Source organism: Nicotiana tomentosiformis, chromosome 8 (assembly GCF_000390325.3).
Source record: "Nicotiana tomentosiformis chromosome 8, ASM39032v3, whole genome shotgun sequence".
In the NCBI taxonomy this organism is placed as follows: Eukaryota; Viridiplantae; Streptophyta; class Magnoliopsida; order Solanales; family Solanaceae; genus Nicotiana; species Nicotiana tomentosiformis.
Genome location: NC_090819.1, coordinates 123,404,389 through 123,419,753, shown reverse-complemented (window position 1 = coordinate 123,419,753; position 15,365 = coordinate 123,404,389). Strand labels below are relative to the sequence as shown.

At 35.2% G+C, this 15,365-nt stretch overlaps 1 protein-coding gene and 1 long non-coding RNA gene across 2 annotated transcripts; one reads left to right on the top strand and one right to left on the bottom strand.

Annotated features, from left to right (window-relative positions):
• Nucleotides 1–1,291: 1,291 nt before the first annotated feature.
• Nucleotides 1,292–5,717, bottom strand: LOC104120468 (monocopper oxidase-like protein SKU5). Its single transcript, XM_009632220.4, has 9 exons — nucleotides 5,231–5,717; nucleotides 4,928–5,037; nucleotides 4,573–4,843; nucleotides 4,324–4,462; nucleotides 3,351–3,717; nucleotides 2,905–3,270; nucleotides 2,730–2,808; nucleotides 1,762–1,961; nucleotides 1,292–1,678 (listed from the first exon to the last, which is right to left on the bottom strand). Exons 1-9 carry the CDS (start codon nucleotides 5,372–5,374, stop codon nucleotides 1,576–1,578), a joined length of 1,779 nt encoding a protein of 592 aa, XP_009630515.1. The 5' UTR covers nucleotides 5,375–5,717; the 3' UTR covers nucleotides 1,292–1,575.
• A 313-nt stretch (nucleotides 5,718–6,030) lies between these two features.
• LOC138896958 (uncharacterized) lies at nucleotides 6,031–7,934 on the top strand. The gene is made up of 2 exons (XR_011410605.1): nucleotides 6,031–6,649; nucleotides 7,644–7,934. It is a non-coding gene; the product is annotated as an uncharacterized lncRNA (long non-coding RNA).
• The last annotated feature ends 7,431 nt before the right edge of the window (nucleotides 7,935–15,365 follow it).

The following is a 15,365-nucleotide window of genomic DNA, read 5'->3' as shown; positions in this document are numbered from 1 at the left end:
TTTTTGTGGTGTTTCATTTATGAGTTATGACAATCTAGACACTTCACGTGAATTCATGTGATGGTTTTGGCCCGAAGTTTGACTTCGATGAGACGAAGAACAATTTTCTTTAAAACTTTAAGGCTATATTGCATTTAGGAAAGACATCAAATTCAATTTTATGCCGTTACCTCTTTTAGTAATGAGTCTAATTAATGACTAATTATGAACATTAATGGAGTAGCTCTTATGTTTGTCAGTTTATGCTCTCCCCATTTTATACGAACCTTAGATTAGGATTTCTTAAGTATTCTTTAAACTGCATAGGCTAACTTTTTCTTTTTTTTCAAACCTTAGTCGTAAGTAAATATGCTTTTAAAAAAAATTAAAAGAAAAAGAGTAGTCGTAAGTAAATATTACACCTCACCCCAAAGTCACCAGCAGGGATAGGGATAAAAATAACAGGAAAGGAGATTCATAGTCTGTGCTTCTATTAGGGTAAAAGCATTATTTTAGCAAAGTTAGGTGTTTGGTCAAGATTTTAGAAGGAAAAGAAAGTTGATTTTGAATAGAGGCAGAAGCAGTTTTGAGAAGAGAAAAAAATAGATTCTCCCTAAAATACTTTTGAGAAAAATACATTTAAAGTACTTTTTAAAAATTTGGTCAAACACTAATTATTACTCAAAAATATTTTTTAAATCGGTAAGCCAAATACAAAATGCTTCTTACCAAAAATAATCTTTTGAAAAACACTTTTCAAAATGAGGATAATTGAATTTTGCATATAAGTCCAGGCTGGTACTTTGCAATCGAATATTCAGAATATCAGGCCCTTTATATCCTTTTCCAGAATTTCCACTTTTTTAGAGAGTACAGTGTTCTTTTCTCCCAAGAAGCATATGCTAGCCTATAAAATATTCTAACTATTCTCAAAATTTGTGAATTATTTGGCTGGTACTTTTTTTCCTGTTTCTTGCTTTTTCTAAAGTAATTTAGCTAATGTTTCATCTTCAATTTGAGTTAGTAAATGGTAAACATCAACATTTTGAATCAATCCAGAATTTGAGTTTGAAATTACTCAAAATGCAGCCTTTCAGTTTGTACCCAGTTTAGAATCAATATAACTGTTTTATACTTTAAGGGCAAAAAAAATGTCATTACTGTATGAAAAAGGACATGAACTACCAAGTGTTTGTTAAAAGTTTTTTAGTATAGCACAAAGATTTTCTGTTATGAGGAGGGACTAAGATGATCAAAGATTAAGTGGATATAATTTTTATGCAGTAAAATGAAAAAAGTGGGAAGACTCAAAGAAACAAAGTGAAATGTACTAAAATTAATGAATAGTAGCCATTACATATATTATAGGCAATTTAAAAGAATGTATGAAATTTCAATAAACTAAACAACCATCCGGGGGAGCAGCAATTGACGCAACCGGAAAATAAATGAAAATTACAAGTTAAAACAATTAATAATGGCCTTTATCAACATAACTACAACTAGACTCCTACAAACACAATCACAATACCCTTCACAGGGAAAAGCCGGGCTCCCGAATTTTAACACAACATCAAGCATCAGTGGAAAAGTTCCCTAATGGAACACAGAAAAGATTGCAGATACCAGCAGCAGCATCGTGAAAATGAATTTCGACCCGTTGCCTCTAATGGATGTTGCAGATGATATATCTTGAGGCCTGAGGAATAAATGAACAACATTAGACAGGTATTCTGAGGTATTGTGCTTAAACATTTAGGTGAAGATAGTTGGATTACTTACTTTTGCAGTTTGCTAAGTTGACCACAGAAGAGTGCATTGTCTGGCATTGGCATCTCAGTCTTGTTAGAGGGCTCTGAATTAACAACCCTGATGTATGTTTCTTGGCCTAGAAACCATGAGTCGAGGTTTTCTGTTCTCAGGTTCCAAATTCCAACATTGTCAAGGGAGACCAAGATTGCTGTCCATGCTCCAGGGAAAACCTGAGCAGCATACGAAAGATAAGAGAATTGTCATGATATGGAGTCTTTGAAGACATGAAATGAAAATTAGGAACTACAGCCAAGCACAAAATTTCTGAAATAACAGGCAGCAATAATAGTATATTCATGTCCCTAAGGTGGAGCAATACTAGATGTGCCAGTTGACACTAGAAGTTTATTAAGCTGGTAAAGGTCTCTTTGACTGGCACAAAACATGTCGCAGAAGCTTAGCATGCTTGTACTTTACAGCACAATTACAGTGACAACCAGAAGCAAACTGAGTTCTGATTTCTCGTTTAAAATCAGCAGCCATGTTGCAACAATAACAACAACAACAAACCCTGCGTAATCCCATAAATAGGGTATGGGGAGGGTAGTGTATACGCAGACCTTACCCCTATAGACCCTCGGCTCAGCAGCCATGTTGCAATGCAAACAAATTACAAAGTGGTTATCTTATCACTGGCACATACAAGTAAGAAAAGAATTGAACTCATCAGATCGTAAGCAGTGTTCATTGAGATGGCAACCAAAATATAGTGAGTTTGTCCAAGGCATGCATCCACAATTCAACATGCTACAGCAAATATTAGTCTTAACAACATGCTATACCTTTTCTTTTTGATAACATACTTCATACGCTTAGTATCAACCTTATTTCACCTGTCTAATAGACTACTCACAATTTTCTTGGCACCAAAATGAATTGTAAGCCTGTACTAACTTATCAAGAATTCAGAGAAATTCGCAAGATATAACAACGATTACCTGTGTTGTGGTTCGAGCTATTCCATCCCATTTGTTGTAAGTGCCCCTACTACTATTTGACCATACACCATAATCCATCCTGCAAGTTGGTATTAATGAAAAATCAAGTTTAGAGAAAAGAGTTTTCCAGTAAGGTTTGAAATACAATGAACACTGAGAGGAGGCCAGATCATACCCGACCACAAAAAAGGCGTATCCACTCATGTGGTATGTATGCACCTTGGTATCGTTGTTCTGTAATATTACTTCCATAAATCCCCTGTAGGTACCATTTATAACAGAGGTTTCCATCTTAGGAGGTCCTGTTAGTGGTGCCGTAGGGAAGTCTAGCTTATATACACCCTTCAATTTGTACTTGTCAGCAAGTCTGATTGGTGTTTTAGGATTAACAAACGAAATCCCATTAAGTGTTGTTCTTCTTTTTCCATCTACCATCGTTGGCGGCTTATTTTGGATCACGTATATCTCTGTCACATTAATTGAGCCATATCTGAAAGAGCCTTGGGGATTTGGGCGAGCTCCGCTTGCCGTTACATTCCACCTGCATAGCATCACCATAACACCTATTACTTACAACTTTCTGATACAAGTTGATAAGTGCATTTGGGGAGAGAAACAAACCTAATAGATCTAGCCTGGTTCATGGAGTAAGTTTTGTCGAATTCATCTTGAGGTGGTTCGGGAAGAGGACCATGTGCCTTTCCTTTTGAGTTTGTGTATTTTAAAATGCCAACACCAGTGACTCTTTGCCATTGTGATTGGTTGACAAATCTGGCGCTTGCAACAATATAGTAATCAGAACTTGCGTTCTGATCCATGGTTATCAAAAAGGAGTATGATTGTCCAACATGTATGTCTAAGCTAGTATAGTTTTGCTGCACAGTATATGATCCCTCTGCTTCTGCCAAAAGTAAGTTATGATTCTGAATTCTGAAGTTCAAGCTGGTTGATATCCCTACATTGCTTACACGAATCCGGTAGGTTTTGCCTGCAGAATCATAATATTAGTATTACAAAACAACAGAGAAGAGAAGTGTATGGCACTATAGATAATTAACAAGACAATGTAGCAGCACAAATGAGGACTTACATTTCTAGACAGAGGCGAAGTCAGGAATTCTAATAATGGGATAGAAAAATGCAAAATGGTATACCTAGAAACTTCTCTTATTACAAGGAATAAATATATATATACACACACATATATGCATGTATAAGTTTGTTTTCACCCTACTTGCTCGGTATAGTTTTTGGACGAAGAGGATTCAATTGAACCTCCCTTCTTACCTTTAGCTCCACCGCTTGTCCCAGATAATCAATTAATTTCTACATATGGATGCATTATTTCGCAGAATCAGTTAATTCACTTTCCTTCTCTACACTATTGAACCACAAAAGCATAAGCCTTTGCAAGAAGGTGAAATGAAACTCTAAAGTGTCTAGAGGAAGTTTTACCGCGGAAATGTTAAAGAGGGAAGTTTTTGTCAAAGCAGATAAAATCCATGTAACAAATAACATGAATTACGCCGATGACAACATAAATCTTACTCCTCTTTAACAAGTAGTAGTCACATTCTAGCACAATGTAGCTTACCCGGGTGGACGGTGATAGTTTCATAGTCAATGCCATCAGGCACAATAGTATCATTGTATCTATAAGGACCTTTTCCATTAATTAAAACACCATCTGGCTTTCCCAAATCTTTCCCGGCAAGAAGAGTGTTCCTCAAAGCCTACATCGATCCAACAAGAAGCAAAAGGTACACATTATACACTAAAACTATACAAAAAATTTAACTTCAACAAAAGCTTTACACGATAAACTCATCGCGTAAACACTAACCGTGTGATTTCTGGTGTACCAATCACCAATCATAATAGTGATATCATCATATGGAAAATCAAAAGGGATTGGAATTTCACCCCTGTTGTTAATAGTAATTCCACCAAAACCACCTGATGCTCTCTGAAAATGGAGTGAAGGGAAGTAAAAGAAACTTCCAATTTGGTCCTTGACCTGAAATTGGTAAGTCCAATTCCATCTTGAAGGGATAGGACAGTTTGTTCCTGGTAACCCATCTTGCCAAGTTGTCTTCTTCTGTTGAACACCAGACCTGTATAATTACAACAAAATTTTTTAACATAAAAAAACCACTAACATTCAAAAGAGTGTACTCAGCGGGAAAAATTAAACTTACCAATGCAGGAGAAGTTCTTCATCTAATTTGTTCTTTACATTAACAACAACATTGTCATTAGTGGTCACATTCATTGTTGGTCCAGGAAATTTTCCATTTATAGCAATAACCTGAAAAAGATTGGGTAAATATAGCTCAAGAAACTTAAAATCTAGGCATTAAGCTTCAAAATACATTAACTCTAAGCATAAAGTTGGAAACTTTGACATCACATATACCATAGATCTGAAACCAATTTAGAAGAAACACTACGAAAAATATTAACATATGTACGGAAAAAATAAGAGATCTGAAAAAACAAACCTGTTGGGGCACACCAAGTGGAGAAGCTTCAATGTAGGAGACTTCAAAGTTAAAAAACTTAAATGGATCTCCAGCAAAACATAACCCCATAAACAAGAAAATGCACACAAGGGTGATTTGGAAAGACCGAGTACAAGAAGCCATTGGTTTCAAAGTAAGTAAAAATCAATACTTTCAAAGTGTTTTATGAAGAAAAAAAATGCTCCCTTTTTTTGTGCAGTTACATTATAAGATAGAGAGCAAAGAAAAAATGAGCAGAAAGAGAGCAAGAAAGCAGCTAAGAGAGAAAGACAAGAAAGAGAAAGTGTAGTAGTAGTAGTACTAGTGGTTTTTTTATAATAGTAGTAAAAGGAGGGTGGCAACGGTTCAATTTACTTTTTATGGGGTACAGTTTTCTTGGTCATAGGTGAGAGAGAAAAGAAAAGGAATGGTGGTGCTAGCTTGGATTTTAGAGAGGGTGAGCTGAAAGTTTTATGTCGGTCCAAAATGCTAATACTACTAAATTGTTATAATTATTAGGGTGCACATGACCAAATGCATGGATTGAGGGAAATAGTGTAATTAAGAAAAGGAATGCGTGTCTTTGCGTGTAATGTGTGTGTGAGATATGGAAATGAGCCAATGACAGATAATAAGATATACTATATAAGAAAAATAAAAATAAAATAAAATCTTTCACAAGGGAATGAAATTACTAAAATGAAAATATGGGCATAAATATTTTATAAATAATTAGATTATTGACCAAATATCTTTACGACCACTTAAACTTGGTTTCAGTTTTCATTTTGATACTTTGACTAAACGTATTACTTATTGAACACTTTAACCCAAATCAAAGTATGCTTATTGAACACAAAAGTTAACATGGTAAAAGAGTTGTATTTCGACCCCTCTTAGGCGCGTGAATTTTGATGGTTTTGAAATCATGTTTTTCTTTTCTTTTTTGTTTAAATTAAAATTGACTTTTTTTGTAAAGGCCACCCATAATTACCTTATCTCCACCATTGTCACCTCTGTAAGTATGCATCTCCATTATTGCTCTATTTTTGCTTCTGAACTGTGACAAAAGAAGGACAGAAGAATATTTTTTTCTCCAACAATAAATTTGGGCAAAATAAATATGTCAATGACTGATTTTCTCCAAATTCTATCCATTATTTTTCAACTTTTCCAGATTTCGCTCACCATCTTCTTCAGCTTTGCCATCTTCTTCAGCTTTGCCATCTTCTTTCAACCCAGATCTGAAAATTTTTATTGTTACAGCAAAGAAATTCAAAAACAAAAATGATTTGCCCGACTATCAGTTTTAAATTTGATCCCGACGAGCGAAGGGCCGATGAACGAAAGGAAAAGAAGAAGGGAGGAGGGAGAAAGAGGATGACCAACGATGGAAGTGGAGAAGATGAACAACCACGAGTAAGATCCAACGGCTTTTTTACAACCAAAAAAATAACATCATGGCTTCTTTCTTTTTTTTCTGATGTGGCTTGTTTTAATGATCTGGCATCTTTTCATTGATTATATTTCCACATAAGCGCGTTTGAGCTTCACACATTTATTTTATTTTTTGGGACTAAGTTTTTTGTGTTCGATAGGCATACTTTGATTTGGGTTAAAGTGTTCAATAGGTGATAGGCTTAGTTAAAGTGTCAAAATAAAAACTGAAGTTAAGTTTAAGTGCGGTATAGGTATTTGGCCTAGATTATATAAGTCATAAGTTAGATTTGAGGAAGTGAAAAAGATTTTATGTACCTTGTTTGATTCATAACTGGAATGCACCATTATGAATTGTTTCAGCTAGATCTATAGCTTTAGCTTGTTTGCCAAAGTTTCTTTAACGCCAAAAGTTATTATTATTTTTTTAAGTTGAAATGTTTGGCCAAAATTTTAAAAAAAATATTTTTTTGAGTAGAAGCATAAGTAGTTTTGGAGAAATAGAAAAAGTAGTTTCTCATTGAGAGTACTTGAAAAGTACTTTTGACAAAATTACACTTAAAAATACTTTTTAAAAGTTTGATCAAACATTAATGGCTGCTCAAAAAAGTATTTTTTATTTTAATTAGCCAAATACTTTCTCACCAAAAGTACATGTGAAAGAAAATACTTTTCAAAATAAGTTGATTTTAGAAGTTTGACCAAATATGTTACTACTTTGTTAGCATACAAATACAACATACAATACTAATCAATGACACAAACACTTTGAGTGATATGACTGTTTTTTTCTTCATAAGTTGAAAATTAAGGCGCTATAAAAAATTGACTTAGAAAAGCAAGATACTAGTAACAAAAATGTACAATACGTATGCTCGGTACAAGTAATAATTCGCGATGTACAATATGAACGTAGCCCATATAACGTGGTGATGTTTTCCTTGACATTGTCATCTGCTTTGTCCAATTTACATAGGTCATTGACTCATTGGAGTTTTCAACAACTGCATTATATTACTTCATCACATGTTCAAATATACATAAGACATTGCAGCCAGAGGCATAATCACACTATACAAAGGTAATCAAGCGAACATCTTCGATGAATAATTATATTGTGTATAATATTTTATATGACTATATATTATATTGTAAATATTCTTAATACATTTAAGTAAGATAATTTAATGGTCGAGAGTGTTCAAACTTCAAAGTGAGGTGTTGTTCATGAATTTAAATCCTTGTCTAAATATTTTTTATTTGCTCATTTTGTTGGCCAAAACAAGACGAAGATCACTGTATGTGATCTATTTGACTCTTTTTTAATCCAACAAAAATTCTTATAAATAAATATTAAAATTTAAAATGAGTGTAAAAACAAACAACTAATCTTAAAAGTTATTTCTTAAATAACTGTTATTATTTAAATGTCATGCTCTACAAAAGTTTCCTCAACAAAAGATCTCTATATACTACTGACCCCTTAACTCTCTCCTTCCTTTGGCTTTATGTTTATTTTTATTAGTAGAATCTCTTTTATTGTCTTGTTTTATGTTAATTTTAATTTATAAAATTAAGTTCTATTACAAGTATTTTAATTGTTTAGCTAAATATTGCATAGTTTGATTTTAAAAAATTCGGTGCACCCATTCATCGAAAAAAATTATCGACTTCCATAAAGTTCGAAGACCCTTGGCGAGATTTCTTGCGACGTCACTGATTATATCATTATTTATGACCCAACTTGAGAAAATAGAATCCCATATAACCAATATAAAAGTGAAATGGAGAATTTAGCTAAATTATGAGCTAACACATTCTATACGTCATTGGGGTTCAAACTAGTGAACTTTTGGTCACTAATGAAAACAGCGTTTATTCGTGGAATATGATCAAATTTTAAAAAAAAATTGAAAAAAAATTAAAGTTCCACTCACAAAACTTTAACCTTTTATAAATAAAATGTATGTCCAAACACAATTTTAACTTTTAAAAATTATTTTTCTATACAACTTTAAATTATTTTTTTCAAGTTTTAATTAAATTTATGTCTAAACGCTAACTTAATATCTAAAATGTCCTTTTGCAAAATTCCCTTCCCCATTAAGTAATTTTTTCAAACGCACATAAAAGAAGGTTTTAGTTTTCATGGGATGAGGTGGGGTAAGGGGGTTTGGGGACGACAGCCAATGGACAGTTCAGAGTGATACATTACCACACGCCTACTCCTTTAATTGAGAACCAAATTGTGTCTTCCACCAACCTCCATTATTCTTTTCCTTTTTTCGTCCCTCATAGTACCAAGTTTTCTACCATTAATACTAGACCCTTCCAGAGCATATTACCAATAATTAGTTGCTACATTTTTTGCGTAATTTGTAGGAGTCTCAATTATTATATTAGGTACTTATTATTCTAGCGACATTAAAATTTGAACAAAAGTTATTATGTTTGAACCAATTGCTCCTCCCACTAGTATAAGATTGGATAACTCGATGTCTCTATCCACCAAAATTTAAATAATTACTTAGTAATATTTTTTGTCACTGCTAAAGTAATTAATTGCTACATTTTGATCAATCTTCTACTGAATACACTTATTTTGCTGCTCCTTTTTACTATAAGTGGATCCGAAACAACAGCTCTTAATTGGTTTCATAATGGCATCATCTACTTATAGGGTAGTACTAATTACTAGGCTTTAACTTCAAATTATCATCTCTCAAATAGTAGTACTCCATTTATATACATACACTGGGTTTTCATCCTCCTTCCAGTAAATAACAACTTGTTTGTTTTTTTCGTATCTATATTAATCTGAAATTAAATTTTCTTTTCAACCTAAATAATGTGAATCCGCTTATATTTTCCGAAAGTTGGTCTTTAATGATGACTTGCGCAAGTTAATATGCAAAAGGTTTGTTCCTAATACTGAGAAAGTTATGTTTTATGAATGTATATAACGTGAACAATTAATATTGGTTACCTTTTCTTCTCTACATCGATTGTGTCTATAATTTATTAATTAATCCCAAACATCTCTAAAATTCACTAAAGACAAAACCATTAGAATGATTTAAGATAAGGAAAGATGAAACTTTACTCTAAATAAGGAGAGGATCTATCGAGAATATAATCGTAAAATATACTCTTTCTATCTTAATTCATATTATACTCTTTTCAGTTCAGACGTTTCAAGATAGTTAACCCCATTAAATATTTTAGACAACTTTTACTACTTTTTAAAACTTTAATTTATTTAATTATTTAAATATAAACTTTTATGGAGTATTATTTTAAATTAGTACTAATCAGACACTATTATTACACCGAGAGCTCGTTTGGTACAATGGATAAGGAATAATTAATTGCGAAATTAAATTTAAGAAGAGTTTATCACATGTTTGGTTGGTAGAAAACTGCGGTATAATTAATCCCGGGATTATAGTATATTTTATTCCCATTGAAAGGTGGAATAATTAGTCCCGGGATAACTAATCCTGAGATAATTAATCCTGGGTAATTTCTTTCCAACCAAACTACCCATGATAGTAGGGGTGTTCGTCGATCGGTACGGTACGATATTTATATATTTCAGTTCGGTATTTTCGGTATTCGATTTCTTAAAATCCTATACCAATACCGTACCTAATTAAATTCGGTATGGTTCGATTTTTCTCCTTTCGATTTCGATTTATTCGATTCGGCAACTTCGGTTTATTATGTTTGAATACTAACTAGTGCATAGAGCCATAGACTCTAATATTCTTAATTAAAGTACTCAAAAATACAAAACTAAAAATATTTGTTAACAAAAGTTTTGTCCAAAACCAGCAAATATCGACCCATAAAGAGAAAACTGTACATAAAAAGAATAAATTGGATTATTAGAAATGTCTTGTCACTTGTTTAGAGCTAATTGATGAACTTAGAGAATAAAAGAAAAGTAAAATTTTAGATTTTTTTATATTTATGTTATAATTGATAATATGTGTTTTGTCTAATATAATAGGAGTATATATTTCGGTATTTTATTTTAAAATATCAAATACTATATCTAATACCAATTTTTTTTAAACTTAAATCAAATATCATACCAAATACTAAAATATCGAATATCAAAAATTAAAATTTTTAATTTCGGTAAAGTAATTCAGTATTTACCAAATTATACACTGTTCTAGTGGGATGAAATATATAGAAATTGCAACTTGTATAGAAACACCATTACTTTTTATGTGTGGAGCGTCGTACAAGAAACTTTCTCAGGAAAGCTCCACATGATTGCCAGCAGGGTATCCAGGCACCGTGTGGGGCCCTTTTTCGATGGATTCACCCATTAATGGCTATGGTTGCACCTATTTGCGGATCTTCTCTTTCTTTCTATTTTCTTCTTTCTCAACGGTATCTAAGGAAAAAAGAATACCTTCATTGTCTTAAAGACATTTTTTATAGCTGCATTCCGATTAAGTTAAGGTTTGTTGACACAAAATTTGCCTACCGATATTTCTTTTTATTTCTACGGCTAGAGAAATTTTATTTATTCCACCACAATTCTGGTGATGGAATATATAAAAAGTGGCATTGTCTTCGACTAACCAATGGTTTTTAGAACATAATCATCAGCTCTTATTCCTCCCCATGTGATCTTTTGCTGAAAAACAATCATTGTCCATGCTCCCACGAAATGATATCTTTCATTCTTTGGAAAATTCTTTTTCTTTTCTCCTGAAATTTGGATTCAAAGACAAGGTTTATGTTACACTATACAATTCTTTCATAGGATTTTTAAAAAAACAAGAAGAACAAATGACTCCGGAGAGTGAGAAAAGAGAGCGCAATGGACGTCAAAAGGACGAATAGGGTAATTAACGCAAAATGAAAGCAACTTTGAAACTGACACACATTGAACACGTAATACGTAGTATTTCGTCAATGTTTATAAGTCTCATTATACTAATGCGATTTAAAAGTTCGCATACGGAAACTGCTACTTCTAGGTTCTTTTAACTTAAACGGATCAACATCAATGAAATGAGCTATACATTTTATAAGAAAATCAATTGATCTGATTAAAGATTCGCCAACTTGACTTTTGGTGAAAATTAGGTTTCAAAAGTAAGTTATCCTTTTCGTTTGCAACCAATGAAGAACTATGGTGGGATGATTGAATTTTTTTTTATGAGGTTTTGGTTTGAGGCTTGAAAATGGCATTATCCGCAAACGACGGTTCAAAACATGTGGTGGCCGACCAACAACGGACGAACATTTAATGCCATTTAGATGTGACTGACGAAGTGTTTCGCTCATTTTGTCGTTTCTAGCGCAAAGTATCGAGACAAGGATCGAAGGCTCATGTCGTTTCTCGTCGTTTACTCTCCAAAAAACGAGGGGATTATCTGTATACGGTAAAAACTGAGCTTATCTATTGCATGACAAATCGGGGATAAAACATAATGATTTGAGGATCGACCATGGGGTTCCATCGAACCCAGGCACGAGGTTAGAACATGCGTCTTCAAGATTATCGAGTCTGTAACCCCGGAATTGACCGCGACTCCGAATTAGCTCGAGAAAACATTACCGAACCAAAATAACGGAAGGCCGAAACATCCATAACCGGTCGGATATCACGGCGGGAATCTCGGCACGTATCAATGAAACCGATTAATTAGCAAATCATGAGATTTTTTACCTTATATAGAATTGTACCTAAAGTAGGACTCATCTACTATATAAAGGGGGTCTGATTATTTGTAAAGTATATTGTAACACGCATCTCAAAGCAATAAACTGTTATTTCTAGTCATTATTATCTCATCACTCTATCCCGGCACCGATTGCAGCATCTTTGACTCGAGGGTGACCAACCTTTAAGGCCAAAATTGTTCAACCTGTATGGTTTGCATTTACTTTTTTTATCATTAATTCTAATTTAAATCTGATTTCTCATTTTTGTATCAAGTTAGATCACGTATCCTTAAAAGCGCGTATAAATTCAGTTGTTATTCGATTTTGAGGGTAAATAGTTTAGCGTCCACCGTGGGTCTAAGGATAATATTGGTTATTTGATACAAATCTCTATAACACACACTGCTTTACACTTGCTCTTTGAAGTGTTTTTGATTCCAGGCTAAAATACAAAAATGTCAAATTCTCAATTAGCACCTTTGCATGTTGACAACGAGTCCGGTCACCAAGGTGAAAATAACAACATAGCGCCTAGTAACGAGATACCACTTGCTGATCCCGCTGGAATTCCAATCGCGGATCCGATTGACGCTAATTCATATGTGGCTATCGATGCAAACTTACCTACCAACCCCAAAAATAACATTCGTGGTGGATCCCGATCGGCAACTCGAAACATGCAAAACGTTGAAGGAGACATGATCAGTCTATGAGTGATCTTCGAAATATTAGAGGCTCAACAGGAGGCAATAGCTTAGTTACAGAACCAAAGCCGTGCACCGAGCAGGGTTGAGCCTCATCTTCCCCGGGAAGGCACCTGTAGGGATAAACCGGTCATTGAAAGGTCGAACGAACACGAATCGGGGGCTAACCCCGAGATCATAAAAATGCTCGAGGAGCTGACAAAACGAATCGGGGGAGAAGAAGATCGAGGTTAACGACAAAAAGGTAAAAACTTACAATTCCAGGGTAGACCAAATCCCAGGAGCACCTCTAATATTGAAGGGCCTGGATTCTAGGAAGTTCGTGCAAAAACCTTTTCCACCGAGCGCGACTCCGAAGCCGATCCCCAAGAAATTTTGTATGCCTAAAATACCCAAGTTTAATGGAACGACCGACCCAAACGAGCATGTAACCTCTTATACATGTGTTATCAAAGGAATGTCCTGGAGGACGATGAGATCGAGTCTGTTTTGTTGAAAATATTTGGGGAGACCTTGTCGAAGGGAGCTATGATATAGTATCACAATTTACCTCCTAATTCTATTAATTCATTTGCTATGCTTGCAGATTATTTCGTAAAAGCAAGTGATGCTCGCAGGTGCCATCAAGGTCGAGACTAGGAAATCAGACCTTTTCAAAGTCAAAAAGAAGGATAACGAGATGCTCAGAGAGTTCGTGTCCCAGTTTCAAATGGAACGAATAGATCTGTCATCGGTCGCTGATGATTGTGTTGTTTAGGCTTTCACTCAAGGACTTAATATTCAAAGCTCGGTGGGTTCACAGCAGCTGAAACAGAACTTAATAGAATACCCGGCTGTTACATGGGCTGAGGTGCATAACCGGTATCAATCGAAAATCAGAGTCAAAGATGATCAACTCAGGGGCCCTACGGGGTCTGTCTATCCCGTCATAACCCTCGACAGAGTCAAGAGAGATATCGATTGCGAACCGAGGCCAAACAAGGATCGATTTCAGCCGTATAACGGAGATCGGAGAAGCAGTGGGTCCAGGCGAAACTCTATGAATGAAAGGAGAAATGACCAAGGTCAAAGCAGTCGGGGACGTATGACCAAAAATGTCTTCGACAGGTTCAAAGACGCACCGAGGCTATCGGAATATAACTTCAATGTCGATGCTGCCGCCATTGTATCAGCTAACGGACGTATCAAAGATACTAAATGGCCTAGACCTCTACAGTCCGATCCAACCCAAAGGGACCCTAACCAGATGTGCAAATATCATGGCACTCACGGTCACAGAACGGAAGATTGCCGACAGTTGAGGGATGAAGTGGCCCGTCTATTCAACTATGGGCACCTTCGGGAGTTCTTAAGCGACCAAGCTAAGAATCATTTCAGGAACAGGGATTCTAACATACAGGCAGAACAAGAAGAACCTCAACACGTTATTAATATGATCATCGGAGGGGTTGATATCCCACATGGGCCGATGTTGAAATGCACCAAAGTATCCATCACTAGGGAGAAGCGAACTCGAGACTACATACCGGAGGGAACTTTATCTTTCAACGACGAGGATACGGAAGGAATCGTGCAACCCCACAATGATGCACTGGTAAGATCTGTACTCGTAAATAAAATTCGGGTTAAACGTGTATTATTTAATCCAGGTAGCTCAGCCAACATCATTCGATCAAGGGTGTGGATCAGCTCGGTTTACAAGACCAAATCGTGCTCGCAGTTCGAGTGCTGAACGGATTCAATATGGCATGTGAAACCACTAAGGGCGAAATAACGCTACCCGTAAACACTGCCGGGACCATCCAGGAGACTAAATTTTATGTGATCGAAGAGGGCATGAGGTATAACGCTTTATTCGGGAGGCCATGAATCCACAACATGAGGCTGGTGCCATCGACACTACACCAGGCACTAAAATTCCCAACACCTAACGGAGTTAAAACTGTCTAAGGAGAACAGCCGATTGTAAAGGAAATATTCGAGGTCGAGGATGTGATACCGGCATCTACAGTTTCAACATTAAAGGGCCCAAACCAGATGGTAAAAAAGGGGCCAAATAGCAATCACTGATACCATCTTCGATAGATTCTGACAAACAAAAGGAAGTCAAGGATGATGATTATGGGGTTCCCAGATCTTTTATAGCCCCCGATGATTCCGACTCCACTAAATCGACAGTCGAGAAGCTGGAACAAGTCATATTGCGAGAAAGCTTGCCCGATCAAAAAGTATACCTGGGTACGAGGCTAAGCTCCGAGCTCAGGGAAAAACTTATTCAAATTCTTATAACTAACGAAGATTGT